Consider the following 14,874-nt stretch of genomic DNA (forward strand, 5'->3'; position numbering starts at 1 on the left):
GACTGCGAGAGGTAAGCTAGCTGTGCACATTTACTGCATAGCCAAGAACGGCTCAGCGTGATCACTTGTAAGTTTTTTCCATAACAGCAAGGTTAAGACACAATCCTTGGGTCAGAGCTCATGGGAAACGAACCTTCTAATCAAGCTAATTCTTCAAAGGCATCTAAGAATAGACATAAACCAAGTCTAGGCTATGTTATGCTGAGTGGTACAAGAAAATAGAAGAGATTTTCCTATGGGCTGAGAAAAGTGGGACATACGGATCGAGTTGCCTGACAATTGGTAAACTGAGTCCAGATGTGGGTCACTAAAGATAATAGTTTAATTTCCTTTCCTTAGCACTGCCTCTTACTGTTCAATGCAAAATATTGTTTAAATATTACTATCTCTTGGGGCGCCTGGGTGGCTCAGTTGGTTGAGCATCTGACTTCAGCTCAGGTCATGATCTCGCAGTTTGTGAGTTCGAGCCCCGCGTCAGGCTCTGTGCTGACAATTCAGAGCCTGGAGCCTGCTTCCGAGTCTGTGTCTCCATCTCTCTCTGCCTCTCCCCTGCTCATTCTCTGCCTCTCTCTCTGTCAAAAATAAATAAACTTTAAAAAAAAATAAATATTACTATCTCTTTAATCACATCCTGCAACTCTTACTGAGGGCAAGAACCGCTCCCAGCCATCCCCCAAAATGGGAGGACCTGATTTTCCAGTTCTCACCAAGTCGATGAAACAGTTTTTAAAAAGGAAGTACAGACCCTGTAACACTTCTGCAGTTTTACCGCTATCGTTAGGGAGATAACACTAGCATATAAGAATTATTCTAAAAAGAACAACAATAAATAATTAAGACCTAAGTCCGCTCCTTTTTTCACATAAGCAGACACTCTAAATGTTAGCTCCCTCTCCTAACACCACCTGGTCCGGTCCTAACAAATCTCAAGAGAAAGAATTGTGCTTTCCCTCATCTTGTGACATTAGAAAAGAAGACAGATGGTGACATCATGTGAATTATTCATGTCGTCCTCACATTATTTATTGTGGCATATCAAAACAGGATGGCGAAAATAAATTCTTCTTCGTTTACCCCAACGGACTCGTTACCTCACTAATGGCCTGCAGCGCCATGAGGCTAGAAGGACTAGAGTCAAGGTCAAGTGAAGCTCCCTTAGAAATACTGAATCACACTGTTCATGCTTGCTTTTGGCTTTACCTTTTTTCCAAGTTACGCTCTGCAAACATACGCTCTAAAAGATTCCAACTTTTAAAGCCATGCTTCTGAGGCAGAAGTTCTCTTGTGGATCTGACACTTTCAGAATCTGGCATAAGTGTAAAGTTTTCCTTCTCTTTTTAAACGAATGTACACTAACCTCATCTGTCTTCTACATCAGGAAGAGCAGGAGTTGTTAATTCACTAGTAGTTTTGTAAAGGACAATCTAAAGAAAAATACGTTTTCTAACTCACAGATGCTTGTCCAGATTTAAAGCACATTAAAATGAAAGGCCATCCCATCCTAGGACAGCTCAGTGGGGAGGCTCCATCTCAGCGGACACACGCATGTGTCACCTCGGGGACCAGAAGGATTTGTGCGGCCAGCTTAGTAACTAACTCTCCTTATTCAATAACCTGCCACCTCGGTGCGGTGAGATCAAAATACGAAAACGGAAGAGAAAGCCACGGCAAGCGGCCAAGTGCTGGGCGCAGGTGAGGAAGGCTCCCACACCTGCAGAAAAGGGATCTCTGAAGCCACGAGCTTCCGGTAAGAAACAAACCAAACCCATGCACAGTCCCTCAATTCCTAGAGCACCGGCAGCTCGGTCAGCTCATCCCTCGGGCTCTGAAATGATGGCAGAGGGCTGCACTGAAACGGCGATCAGCCAACCCCGGGCTGAGCTCCGAGAGCCAGGCGGTGCAGACAGGACAGAAGCGTCCCAACACCGCCCAGCTAGGACTGCCAGCCTACTGGGTTCGGAGCGGTTTTCCCCCCAGGTGAGTCACTTCCTGGATTCCTCCGGCAACTGCTCTTTCTGTCACGGGCACAGGCCGTCTTCCCGGTCCGAGCTGCCCCGGCGGGTCCCGGCGGCCGGGACCCCTTCCCCGCCGCCCGCCTCCCCGCGACCCGGCCGGGACCGCGCGCCTCGCCCCGCGCGGCCGCCGACCGCGGTGTCCTTGGCAAAGTTTCTCAGCCTCTCCGTTCCTCAGTTGACTCATCGGGAAAACCGAGGACAAAAATATCCACAACCCACGGGTGCCCCGGGGATTAACGAGCGGCCCCCGAGCCCCCGGCGCCCCGGCACCCCGCCCTCCGGCCCCGCGAGGGCCAGATGCGGCGGAGGGCGGGTCCTCGCGGCCCCCCCCCCCCCCCCCCCCAGCAGGGACCCGGCCGAGCTGCGCGGCGGCAGGTGGCCCTCCGCGGAGAAAGGGACGCGGGCGGCCGGGCCTCGGGCACGGGCCGGCGCGCCAGGGGGCGGGCTCGGGGCGGCCGAGCGGGCCGGGCGGCGGCGGCGCAGCAACAGGAGGCCACTCACCACCACATGCGCCCCGGGCAGGGCGAGGGGCTTGGGGCTGATGAGCGGAGACACCATGTAGAGCAGCAGCACGAACGCCACGAGGAAGGCGGCCGCCAGCAGCAGCATCGCTCGGCGGGGCCGGGCCGGGCCGGGCCGGGCCGGGCGGGCGGGCGGGCGCGCGGGGCTCGGCGGCGCGGCGATCACGCGCGGCCGCGCGCAGCGAGAGCCGCTGTTTGGGTTCGCGGCCGGCGCGGGGCGGGGCGGCGGCCGGAGGGGAAGAGGCGGAGCCGGCAGAGGGCGCGACCGCGGCGGGGCGGTGCTTCCCGGAGGCGGGGGGCCGGGGCCTGTCCCCGAGGGTCGGACGCGGCCCGCGACCTCCCGGGGGAGGGGCTGGCCCCGAGCGCTCGGCTGAGGGCCCTGGCGGCGCCACTTGCGAGCGCCTCCCGAAGGGCCGGGTGACGCTCCGGGGCGGGGTGCGTCTTAGGACCGCGGAGGCCGGTTTCCAGGCCTCCCAGAGCCGCGTCGGGGGTGGGGGGCGGGGGCGGTGGGAGCCGCTCGGGGCCGGGTTCCGCCCTCGCGCGGGGAGGCCGCGGGAGGCGCGGGGGCGACGCGATCCCGGGCGCTCGGAACGCCCGCGCGGGGATCGGCGGCCCCCGTCGCAGCGTGGGAGCCCCGGGAGCCAGCTGACATCCGGCCCCATGTCAAGCTTTCTCGGCGTGCTCCGAACTTGGTCGCAGCCCACCGTCGCGTTTCACTGGACCGGGAAAGCTTTACCGTGGAGTTTAACGCACCACTCAGGTCGCATTTCCTTTCCCAAGGCTGGGTTCCAAAACAAAACAAAACAAAAACAGCTTTATGGAGGTCTAATTCACATCCCATACGATTCACCGATTTAAAGTGCATAGCAAGTGGGTTTTAGTATAGTCACAGACCTGTGCAACCACCACCAGGATCAATTTTAGGACATTTGGTTACACAAAATCGCTTGGTACCCATCAACAGCCACGCCGGGTTCCTCCCGAACCGCGCCCAGCCGTTGGCTCTCACCCATCTTTCTGTCTCTATAGATCTGCCTAACCTGGATATTTCATATAAATGGAATTCTATGATATGCAGCCTTTTCTGTCGGGCTTATTTCACTTTACGTTTTCGACGTTCATCCATGTTATACATGTATCGGTACTTCATTCTTTCTATCACCAACTTGTATTCCATTGAATAAATATACCACTTTTCATTTATCCCATCATCACCTGATGGACATATGGGTTGTTTCCATTTGGGGGCTATTATGAATAATACTGCAGTGAACATTCGGGTACAAGATTTTGTGTGCATATATGCTTTCATTTCTCCTGGGTATATACCCAGGAGTAGAATTGCTGGATCATGTTTAACCTGAACTGCCAGATGTTTTCCAAAGCAGCCACACCATTTTATATTCCCACCAACAATATATGAGGGTTCCAATTTCTCCATATCCTCACCAACACTTGTTATCATCTATCTTTTTAACGATAGCCTTTCTAGTGGGTGTGATATTTCATCGTGGTTTTGATTTGCATAAGGTATATATTTTTGTTTGCTTGCTTGCTTTTCCTTTCTGTTGTTTTTAGAAATACGAAGGACGGGCGCCTGTGAGGCTCGGTCGGTTAAGCCTCCAACTCTTCATCTCGGCTCAGATCGTGATCTCACGGATCGTGGGATCGAGCCCCAAGTCTGGCTCTGTGCTGACAGTGTGAAGCCTGCTTGGGGTTCTCTCTCTCTCTTTTCTTTCCCTACCTAACCCCTCTCTCTCCCTCTCTCAAAATAAACAAACATTAAAAAAAGAAAGAAGGCTCAGGGGCAAAGGAACTGATCTTACTTTTTCCTCTTAATTGTGTTGTCCCGAGTTAGGCAAATTGCAAGGTTTGAGGGCACAGGCCCCAGGACTTCTGACCCCAATTACAAATTTGGGGGTTCCCCCCCAAATATAAACAAATTAAAAATAAAAAAAACAGGGGCGCCTGCATGGCTCAGTTGAGCATCTGACTCTTGGGGCGTCTCCTCTCTCTCTCTCTCCCTCTCTCTCTGCCCCTCCATGGTTTGCTCTCTTTCTTTCTCTCTCTTTCTCAGAAAATAAACAAATAAACATTAAACAAAACTGGGCACTCCCAAACCACCTTCACTTTTGATAATTCTCTGGAAGGCCTCCCAGAACTCACAGAGGCACTCCCCGTGGCTGTGGTTCCTGATGAAGCCAGCTAAGGGAAGAAGTGCGGAGGGCAAAGTGTGGGGGCCTCCACACGCAAAGCTGCTGTCGCCTCCCATGCAGTCAGGGCGTGTAACACGCCCAGCCTGGGTGTGTGAGGATTGCAAACCAGGGAAGCTTGTCTGCTGTTCAGAGTGTTTATTGGAGCTTCCAGTATGTAGGCGTGACTGATTGATTGATTGCCCATATGGCTGAAGTCATTCTTCAGGTCAACTTAACGATACATGATGGGATCTCCCGGCTACATCTCCTGGATGGGTCTTTCTGGCATGACCAGCCTCCACCTTAGAGTACAGATTGGCCTGCCCTCGTCTAAACAAAGACGCTTCTATCAGGTGCGGCATGGATTACCTCCCAGAAGGCAAAGACAAAGGCCAGACCTCCTCTTCAGGCAAGCCCAAATTCTTTACTGCACCACCTGGCCTTTATCCAAAGCTCTCCTGCAGCAAAATAAACATATGCCCTAACGTTTGGAGGTGGCAGCGTGGAGTAGGAGGCTCTTAACTCAGTTTTCAGACTATCAATATCAGTGGTGCAATCTTCCCGGTGACACGGTACCAACGTTACACCACATCACAGTACGGGGAGTGGACGTAACCTGAAGGGTAAGAGTCACAAGACGGTGGCATATTACTGGAGTTCCACTCAGTCATCGACAACCGGCCCAACTCGTCATCATGTCATACGACCACAATGGGTCCCAAAGCATTCCCACTCAGGTTTTCAGGTTTCCATTCAACTCATCAGTTTCTAGAAACAGGAGAGGTCTCTACCCCCAGAGACGTCTACCGAGTGCTCTTAGGAGACCATCTCGTCTCTCGCTCCGAGCCCCCACCCCCACCCCGCAAGGTGTTAATGTAATACTGGATTTTTCTTGTGGCATAGCCTATTTATTTGTTCTTTTGCCCTTAGCTACGATTTCTCCTTCTCTCTATTTGTGATTTATTTTTATTCAGACGATCTCCTGTTGGAAGGAACGCGCGCGAAGTTCAGCCTAGGGATGCGCTGTTTCACATTGCCTGCACTGACACTACTTGAGGAAATGCACCCCCCTCAGTCCATTCCCACTCATAGAAGGTAAGGTGAACAGAGCTGCATAACTTGTGGGCCTTCTCGACCACCAGGCGGCACGGCTCCATTTGCTATCAATTCCAATTTTGCCAGATGGAGTGAAAGCGTAATCCACCCCATCAACGTCTTGGGAATTCTAGTGTAATGGTTTAAAAATGTAGTCATAGTTTCTTGCTTAGGGACCATCCTTGGTTCTGGCACTTGCAGTTGAAGCCCTGGTCCTTGGGACCACTGCATCAGGAAGAAAAATAAGAAAGTTGAGGCAACGTGGAGGGAAAAAAAGCAAAAACTATACTCATACTGTCTTCTCTCCATGGGAAGAGCTACACAGTCATACCAGCGTTCTCCCTCACCCCTTCTCCAGACCCCCCAGAAAAGCAGAGAAATCTACCGAGTAAGCAACACCCTCATGAAGATACGTAAGTCAACCCTTCATGCCTTATCTCTCCCTCCCCCATTTTATTTTTTCTCCGTCCCCCATTTTAGACAACCAATGTTCCAATTGCCTGTTCCAATTCTCGGTTATACCTTTACTCAAGCTATGCAACCTGACTCGTCCGTTTGATGTGATATCTGTTTGTTCATTGTTGGACACTCTGGGCTATGAAGTGTGTTCTTTGGTCTGAAGAAATGGGAATTGGTGGTCCAGACTGGTGCAATAGCTTCTGGTCCAGTCTTTTTATAGTATGTTGAACATTTGCATCTACCTCTAGGCATGGAAAACCCGGTCCAGAGTGTGTCTATTCCTACCAAAACCCATTTGGAACCTTCCAGGGCTTCCAGCATCAGTCCAGCCGCCAGCTCTGCATCGGGCCTTTCCCCCAGGGAATCTGCCCCACAGCCATCTGTAGCCTCCATCATTTTTGCTGGCCCACAACGAAGTTCTTCTTGGCATTTTGTGCTCCAGAGGGTTTGAGAGGGCGATGTCTAGATTTGTCCCATCTCTGCACTGCTGAACGCCCCATATCCACTCATTCCGTGGGCCCAGGGGGCTACCTCAAGTGAGAACACCAGGATATCCACTTGCTGGTTCCAGTCCCCTCCCAGTCCTACAAGGAGGTTCTTCTGATGGACAGTGACATGCCCCACTTTAATGTACCCCCGAATGCCCATAGTCATTTCCACAGGGCAGTGCCCCCCAACAGGCATCCCTTTAATAGGCAAATTTTCCATTGTTCTTCTACTTACCCACATGGTCAAGACATTAGCTGTTGCCCATGAGTTGGTTCAAAACCCTAACATAGAGGGGCGCTTGGGTGGCTCAGTTGGTTGAGGGTCCGACTTCGGCCCAGGTCATGATCTCACTGTTTGTGAGTTCCAGCCCCACGTCGGGCTCTGTGCTGACAGCTGGGAGCCTGGAGCCTGCTTCGGATTCTGTGCCTCCCTGTCTCTCTGCTTCTCCCCTGTTCATGCTCTGTCTGTCTGTCTGTCTCTCTCTCTCAAAGATAAACATAAAAAAACCCCAAAAACCCTAACATAGGGATCACATCATGGAATTCAGCCACTGAACTCATTTGGCAGCCTTCCAAACACCACGCTATCCATTCACCTTGAAACTGACATCTGTAAACCAAGCAGCTCTTTTTTGGTTAATAGACAGCACTGCCCAAGTGGCTATAGGGCCAGCAATTTCTCTCGTGATTCCCGAGTCGGCCTTAGGGGAAATAATTCTAGCTGCTTATGAACATATGTGTATCCTCTTGCATACCCTGGTTCCACGTTCCCGCAAAACCAGCCCCGTTTTACCATGGCACTCTTCTGGGCATTGCCTTCTCCATTAGAGTGTTTTCTCCAAGGTCACCTAAGACATTATGTGTCTTTCAGGTTTCAAGATTATTTTATGTTCTTCAGTCACCGGGGCCATTAGCAAGGTAGTCCAATACCAAGGTAGTAATTGCCTCTGAAATGGAAATCTTCCGTCCAGACTCTCGGCAGTCATTAATAAATAGGTGGTGCTCACAGCCTCTTGCTGTGAGCCCCAGTCTGGATAAGGATTCCAAGACTGCTTCCAAGTGGTTGGAGGGGTAAGATCTTAGGAAGATTTCCAGATGTGGAATATGCACCCTGCAAAATCCAAATAAACCAGGTCTTGTAACATGTTTTGTCTAGCAGGTATCCCATACTGTTTAAAATCAACAACCTGCGTGGGCTTGGGCAAGGTTCTTGGTTCCCAGTTAGGATGCTCAGCCAACATTGTGTGAAAGGACAGGGTTACCTGCCCTCTGTTTCATGGCACTAGGTAGAGGAAACTTTCCCCAGTCAGACACAAAATCCATCCCTCTAGTACTTTCACATAAAGGAGATGTAAGCACTTTACAGAGTCTGTTCAAACATTCTCTCTAGAGAGAGACAGACAGTGCACAAGAGAGGGAGAGGACAGAGACGGAGACAGAATCCAAAGCAGGCTCCAAGCTCTGAGCTGTCAGCACAGAGCTCCACGTGGGGCTCGAACTCACGAGCCATGACTCACAAGCCATGAAATCATGACCGGAGCCAAAGTCGGACACTTAAGGGTGAGCCACCTGGGCGCTCCAAAGAAAACACTGGATTTTAAGAAGAATGAAGACGTTGGTCAGTCAGGCAAAAAAATAAAAAAATAAAAAAAATCAGGTCATTAATTTATAAAAGAAATCAAGCTAGTTTCAGATTTCTCCATGGTAACATTCATCATGAGGGAACAATGACATCTGTAAGATCCTCAAGGAAAGAATGTTGAGCCAAGGTTTTGTAGCGAGCTAATCTGTATTTCACCCATTGAACGTGTAATAATTAAGGAAATGTTTTTCCTATGAGTGTTCCTTGAGGAAAGTGTTAAGGCAATGAGCCCACTCGGGCTGCTCTAAAACAATACCACAGACTGGGTGGCTTACAAACCACAGAGATTTATTTCTTACAGTTCTGGAGGCTGGGAAGTCCAAAATCAAGGTGCTGGCAGACGGGGTGTTTGGTAAGGGCTCACTTCCTAGTTCATACTGTCCTCACATGGTGGAAGGGGAAGGGAGCTCTTTGGGTCTCTTTTAGAAGAGCACTGATCCCATTCGTGAGACCAAAATCACCTCTCAAAGGCCCACCTCCAAATGCCATCCTGTTGGGCATTAGGATTTAACATAAGAATTTCGGGGAACACAAATATTCAATACGTAGCCAGCCAGAAAGATGACTGGAAAAATATAGCACTGCCTTTGGAGACTTTGAGAAATGGATATATTTAACAGTAGAACAAAGACTAAAACAAACGTCGGGGCTAGAATGCTTTGTAATTGACATATACCTTAACAATGTGAAATAATAATAAAAGACATGCATTTTAGAAGGGGAAGGAGGAAAACGTGCAAGGTAGGCGTGACTTTATAAATTACATCATTTGTAACTGAAATCCAAAGGTATCATTTCAATCTGACACATCAAGTAATAGAAGTATAGACATTTAGGGGCACCTGGGTGGCCCAGTCGGTTGAGTGTCTGACCTGGCTTCCGCTTAGGTCATGATCTCACAGTTTCGAGCCCCATGTTGGGCTCTGTGCTGACAGTTCTGAGCCTGCTTGGGATTCTCCCTCTCCCTCTCTCCCTGCCCCACTCGCGCGGTCTCTGAATCTCTCAAAATAAATAAATAAACTTAAAAGAGCAGTATAGACATTTAACGTCATCAAGGTAAACATGAAGAATTATTGACTCAAATCAGATGAGTGGGGAAGAAAGAGGAAGTATGTACATTTTATCATTGTTTATGGTAAAGGACTAAGATATTATCAAAGGAAGTAGAGGGATATGGGGCCAAATGAGGTGTAATTACAGAGGCGAACAAAACAGTACAAACTTTCCTAATAACAGACCTGAAAAAAGGAAGAGGGAAAATAACACTCTTGAGTGATGACACGATTGCGTTCTTTTCTGCTTCCACTGCCCTTGCTGCTTCTGGGGCCCCAGGGTATTCTGGGGCATTCTGTGTTAGGCAGGGCTGGCTGGCACCTACCGGGTGGCCCTGCCCTTTCCACTCTCAGCTGAGATTAGGGCTTTCAGTGCTTCTCAAACTGTGTGGAATGTCCCGTTTCCTTTCATCGTTCCTTTCTGTGGCAAACCAATCAGAAAAATGGAAGGAGAACTAACCAAAACAAACACACACAAAATACAAGCTTTAATGATTTGCTATGAGAGTCAACAGGCTTAAAAACAGTAAATATAATCTGAACAAACATAATTTCGAGAAAAAGAATGACAAAACTGCTAGGTTCTTTGTTAAAAGTATGCATAAAAGTGATTCATGTAGAGGATTATTTTTTGTAGTGAGCTAGATTTTCCAAAGATGGCTGCCACAACATCTCCAATCCAGTATGTTCTTTTCTAATGTGACACTTATTCCATTGAGTGGTGGGGTCTATAGCCCCTCCCCTTGAGCCTGGGTTGGCCTTTGGACTGCTTTGACCCATCAACTGTGGCAGAAATGACACTGGAGGACTTACGAAAGCAGGCTCCAAAAGCCCAGGTAGCTCCTCCCTGGTTTTCTTGGGACATGAAACCCGACAACTGATCCATGAAGCTCTGAGTAAGCTCAAGAAGTCTGTGGCGATGTCCTTGTAGAGAACATAGTCCCAGTTGAGTTCCCACCCAATCGCTAACACAGACTTGCCAGCCAAGTGAGTGAGTCATTTCGAAAGTTCACCCTCCATCCCCCAGTGATGCCTCACGGAGCAGAGATGAGCCATCCATGCTGAGCCCTGCCTGGATTGTAGATTTTGACTTCTTTTTTTTTTTTTTTTGGCCAGTTCTTGCTCCCCAAACTCCTCTTGTTGGCTTCTGGAGAATTCTACTTCTAACAACAACTGTCACCCAACCCTTATTCTGACAACTTTCCTTCTTACCTATTTTAAATGCTTATTTATTTATTTTGAGGGTGGGGACAGCACAGGGGGGAAAGAGAGAGAGAGAGAGAGAGAGAGATATTCCCAAGCAGGCTCGTGCTCGGCCCCATCCCACGACCTTGAGATCATGACCTGAGCTGAAATCAGGAGTCAGACTCTCAACCGACTAAGCTACCCAGGTGCCCCTTAGGTATTATAAAATGTAATTTGTACTTTCCTCAAATTCTAGCATTTGAATTATACAAAAAGTAACATAAACCTGGTTAGAATTTAGACCCAACTCCAAAAATCTTACTTTTGGTATGAGTCATTTAGGAAATTCCAAATGCTGACTCTTTGTCATTACTGGTAGTACTAAATGGCCCTTTTCTGCACATCAGCAGGAGCTCTTTTCTCAAAATCTGTAGCATGAAATATGTGTGGCTATTAATCTGATAGGTTTAGCAAGGTAAAGCCCTGCATCTGACATTAATTCTGGCAACTTCAACCGTACTTCCAGTCTCTGAACACGGCAGGACAAGATAAGGGTGAAGAAATGTGGGCACCTGACTCAGGCACAAAGTTTGATGGGATGCCAAAATAATCAGTAATCAAGATAAACAATGTTTTAAGACGATATTACAAAAACAACAAAATTAATGCAAAAAAATCCATGGTGAAACCATATCAAAATCGTAAAGATCATCTCAACATGACTGACCGAATGAGTCATAGAAGTTTGTAACGGGGTTACATTCCTACGGTCACCACCCCAAAGCAGGTTATCACCTCATTCTTGGTCTTTAAAAATTGTTGATTCCAACATTTTTTTCTGATTTGAAAAATAACAAGTAGACTTCGCATTTTTGTTCTTTAAAAAAATCTAGACAAAACCCAAATAATAAGTGTTGGTGATGATGTGGAGAAATTGGAGCCATCATGCATTGGCGGCAGGAATGTAAAATGGCACAGCCACTGTGGTGGTTTCTCAAGAAGTTAAACACAGAATCACCATATGACCCAGCAACTCCACTCCTAGGTTTATACCCAAAAGAGACTCAAACAGATCCTTGTACACCCGTGTCCTTAACAGCATTACTCACAATAGCCAAAGGTGGGAACAACTTAAAATGTTCATTAACAGATAAATGGATAAGCAAAATGTGGCATATACATACACACAATGGACTATTATTCAGATTGAAAAAATGAAGTTCCGATATGTGCCGCCACATGGATGAACCTTGAAGATACTATCTCAAGTGAAATAAGCCACATACAAAAGGACAAATAGTGAATGAGTCCATTAATATGAGGTACTTATATAAATGAGGTACTTAGAACAAGCCAATTTCACAGAGAAAGAAAGTAGAATTGTGGTCACCAGGGACTGGAGGGGGGGGTGGGAAGTTATTATTTAATAGAGAGTTTCAGTTCGGGTTGATGAAAATTCTGGAAATGGAAAGTGGCGATGATTCTACAACACTGTGAATATACTTAATGCTACAGAATTGTACACTTAAAAATAGAAAAAAGTGGGGCGCCTGGGTGGCTCAGTCGGTTGAGCGTCCGACTTCGGCTCAGGTCATGATCTCACGGTTCGTGGGTTCGAGCCCCGCGTCGGGCTCTGTGCTGACAGCTCAGAGCCTGGAGCCTGCTTTGGATTCTGTGTCTCCTTCTCTCTCTGCTGCTCTGTCCCTGGAGCTCTGTCTCTGTCTCTCTCTCAAAAATAAATAAACATTAAAAAAAATTAAAAAAAAAAAAAAATAGAAAAAAGTGGTGCCTTTTATGTCATGTATCTTTTGCAGTAAAAATAACAAATGCTCACTTCATAAAGTTAAAAAAAATAAGAAAATAAAGAATATATTTTAAATTAGTTCTAATGCTAGCACTCAGAGAGGTAGCTGATTTGGCTCCAGACTTTTCTCACATCTTGGGATGACCTCACAATATGTGGCGACCTTATTAAGACGTTAATTTTTCCTCTCTGGATTTCCCCTTCCCTTGCATTGTGTAGACAGGCAAAAACATAATGGCTGGCAAGACATTTTCCTTTCTGCTGGCTCCCTCTAACAAATCCTAATCTGTCATGTCACCGAAGAGATTAAGCTAAAGACTTTGAGAGCAACCGGAAAAAAGAGAGATTTTGTCGGCCCCCGGAAGGACTGGGGACAGAATTTCTCACCTCACAAGGTCTGCAGGTTGGAGCCGCCCACACCCACCAGCGGCCAAACCTGGGATAGGATGGCTCTGAGGTTTCCAGCCTCTGCAAAGATTCCTCTGCGTGGAAGGGGAGAGCTGAGGACGTCTGCGGACTTAAGCAATAAGAATGCCAGTTCTAGACTTGGTGCACGAGAGATCCATCTCCCGAGAGCCTCTTGGACCTTAATGCAACCCTTTGGCGAAGAGGCCTAATAAAGACTTCACAGTGGTTTCCCTGACAGCACAGCAGATTTGGATTTGGTTTAATGGTGATGTAGAAGTACGGTCTTCTCTGCCTACTGGAATCTGTGGGCCGAGATGTAGACTCGGCATACGTTGAGTGCCCATACTTTCAACAGCCCCGAAGTAATAGAAAAATGTCGGTGTTTCCTGTACTTTGTAGTCAAACCTCTACCAGAAGGAATCCATGAGGACTAATGTTTTCTTTTAGTGGAAAGCGGTGTGTGTGCGTGTGTGTGTGTGTGTGTGTGTGTGTGTGTGTTATCACCTTGGAGATGAGCGGCTGTCGATAGCAGCCCACTGTTCTGACCGGCCAGTGCCGTGCTGCAAACCACCCTGTTCACTCTCGTGTGGTCGCTAGCAGTTCCCTCCATTTTCAGTTTTAATGTTTTAATTGAATCATCTAGAGCTCTTTGGTGTGATACTTTTTCTTGTCATCACTTATTCTTTAATGTGGAGCTTTCAAAGGTTTCTATAAAATTGTCACTGGAATTATTTATGGCCTAAGACATCCTATGTTGCATTTAAGAATCCAAAAGCCTCGGGATGCCTGGGTGGCATCAGTCGGCCAAGCGTCTGACTCTTGGTTTCGGCTCAGGTCATGATCTTGACGCTTTGTGGGTTCGAGTCTCACATTGGGCTCTGTGCTGGCAGTGTGTGGGGACTGCTTAGGATTCTCTCTCTCTCTCTCTCTCTCTCTCTCTTTCTCTCTCTCTCCTCTTTCTTCCCCTCCCCCACTTGCACTGTCTCTGTCTCTCTCGAGATAAACTTAAAAAAATACAAAAGCATTTTGATATTGCAACATTGTTTTGTTTAATGGCATCGACTTTTTGGAGACCAGGCCAGTTGTCTAGTAGATGCCCTACATTCTCTTTTGACTGGTTCTTCCTGATGTTATTTATTTCTCTCTCCCTCGAATTTCCTATAACCCAGCAGTTAGGTCTGTGGCTTGTTTAGATTCAGATTACACAGTTTTGGTAGGAACACTTCGTAACTGTATTTTGTATCGCATCCTCCCCAGCAGCACGTGCCGGTTTTTCCCCTATAAGGATACTCAACTTAATCTGCTTTCTTGGGTAGGGTGGTAAACAACCATATCTCTCCATTGTAAAGATCATGTTGCCCTTTGCAATCGGCAGATAATCTGGGAGTGACATCATGCAATGTTTGTAAATTGTCACCAATAATGCCTCCAACTTCTGTTAACGTATGCTGCTTCTCCCATCAAGAGGTAGAAATCTAGTTTTCATCCCTTGAATCTGGACTGGCATTATGTGGTGGAAGTGGTATTGCCTTATTTCTGGGCCCAAGCCTTAAAAGGCCCTGAAGCTTCTCTTTTTGTCCACTTGGGTTCAAGACGTCAAATAAACTCAGGCTGGACAACTGAATGATGAGAGATCACATAGCGGAGAGAGGCCCAGCCAGCCCACCCGGAGGCACTAGAAATAGGAGTGAAGCCATCTTCAATTCCTCAGCCCTGGTCAAACCACCCCAGCCAACACTACGTGGAACAGAGGCTCCACAGAGTTCTGCCGAATTTGCAGTCGTGAGAAAAAATAAATGGTACTTTGAGCCGGCATTGATTGATTTTGAGTGGTTTGTTATTCAGGAAACAAATCCCATGTAAATATTCTGTTTCACGTGATAGTTTTAGGATCCATTGATGATCGTTGCCTGGGTCAATTATTTCATTGGGGTTGACCCAGGATAGTTCAAGTTTTGATCTCCTCTCTACATTATTAGCTGGCATTCTTCTGCAGAGAGAGGGACGGTG

At 47.7% G+C, this 14,874-nt stretch overlaps 1 protein-coding gene and 1 long non-coding RNA gene across 5 annotated transcripts in view; one reads left to right on the forward strand and one right to left on the reverse strand.

Moving 5' to 3' along the window:
• KDSR (3-ketodihydrosphingosine reductase) overlaps window positions 1–2,669 on the reverse strand; it is a 37,055-nt gene extending 34,386 nt beyond the window's left edge. For both annotated transcript variants that reach the window (XM_078435163.2, XM_078435162.2), the window contains exon 1: window positions 2,517–2,669. In XM_078435163.2, the coding sequence (XP_078291289.1) occupies window positions 2,517–2,624 (108 nt within the window). In that variant the 5' untranslated portion in view covers window positions 2,625–2,669. The remainder of the gene's footprint in view (window positions 1–2,516) is intronic.
• Window positions 1,888–14,677, forward strand: LOC132666082 (uncharacterized). 3 transcript variants are annotated; one of them, XR_013551188.2, is made up of 4 exons: window positions 1,888–1,977; window positions 5,706–5,826; window positions 6,142–6,239; window positions 14,458–14,677. It is a non-coding gene; the product is annotated as an uncharacterized LOC132666082 (long non-coding RNA). The 3 variants fall into 3 exon arrangements; XR_013551189.2 differs by lacking the exon at window positions 1,888–1,977 and adding an exon at window positions 2,889–2,971; XR_009604468.3 differs by lacking the exon at window positions 1,888–1,977 and adding an exon at window positions 3,051–5,354.
• Window positions 14,678–14,874: the final 197 nt, after the last annotated feature.

This window comes from Panthera onca, chromosome D3 (genome assembly GCF_046562875.1).
Source record: "Panthera onca isolate mPanOnc1 chromosome D3, mPanOnc1 haplotype 2, whole genome shotgun sequence".
Classification (NCBI taxonomy): domain Eukaryota; kingdom Metazoa; phylum Chordata; class Mammalia; order Carnivora; family Felidae; genus Panthera; species Panthera onca.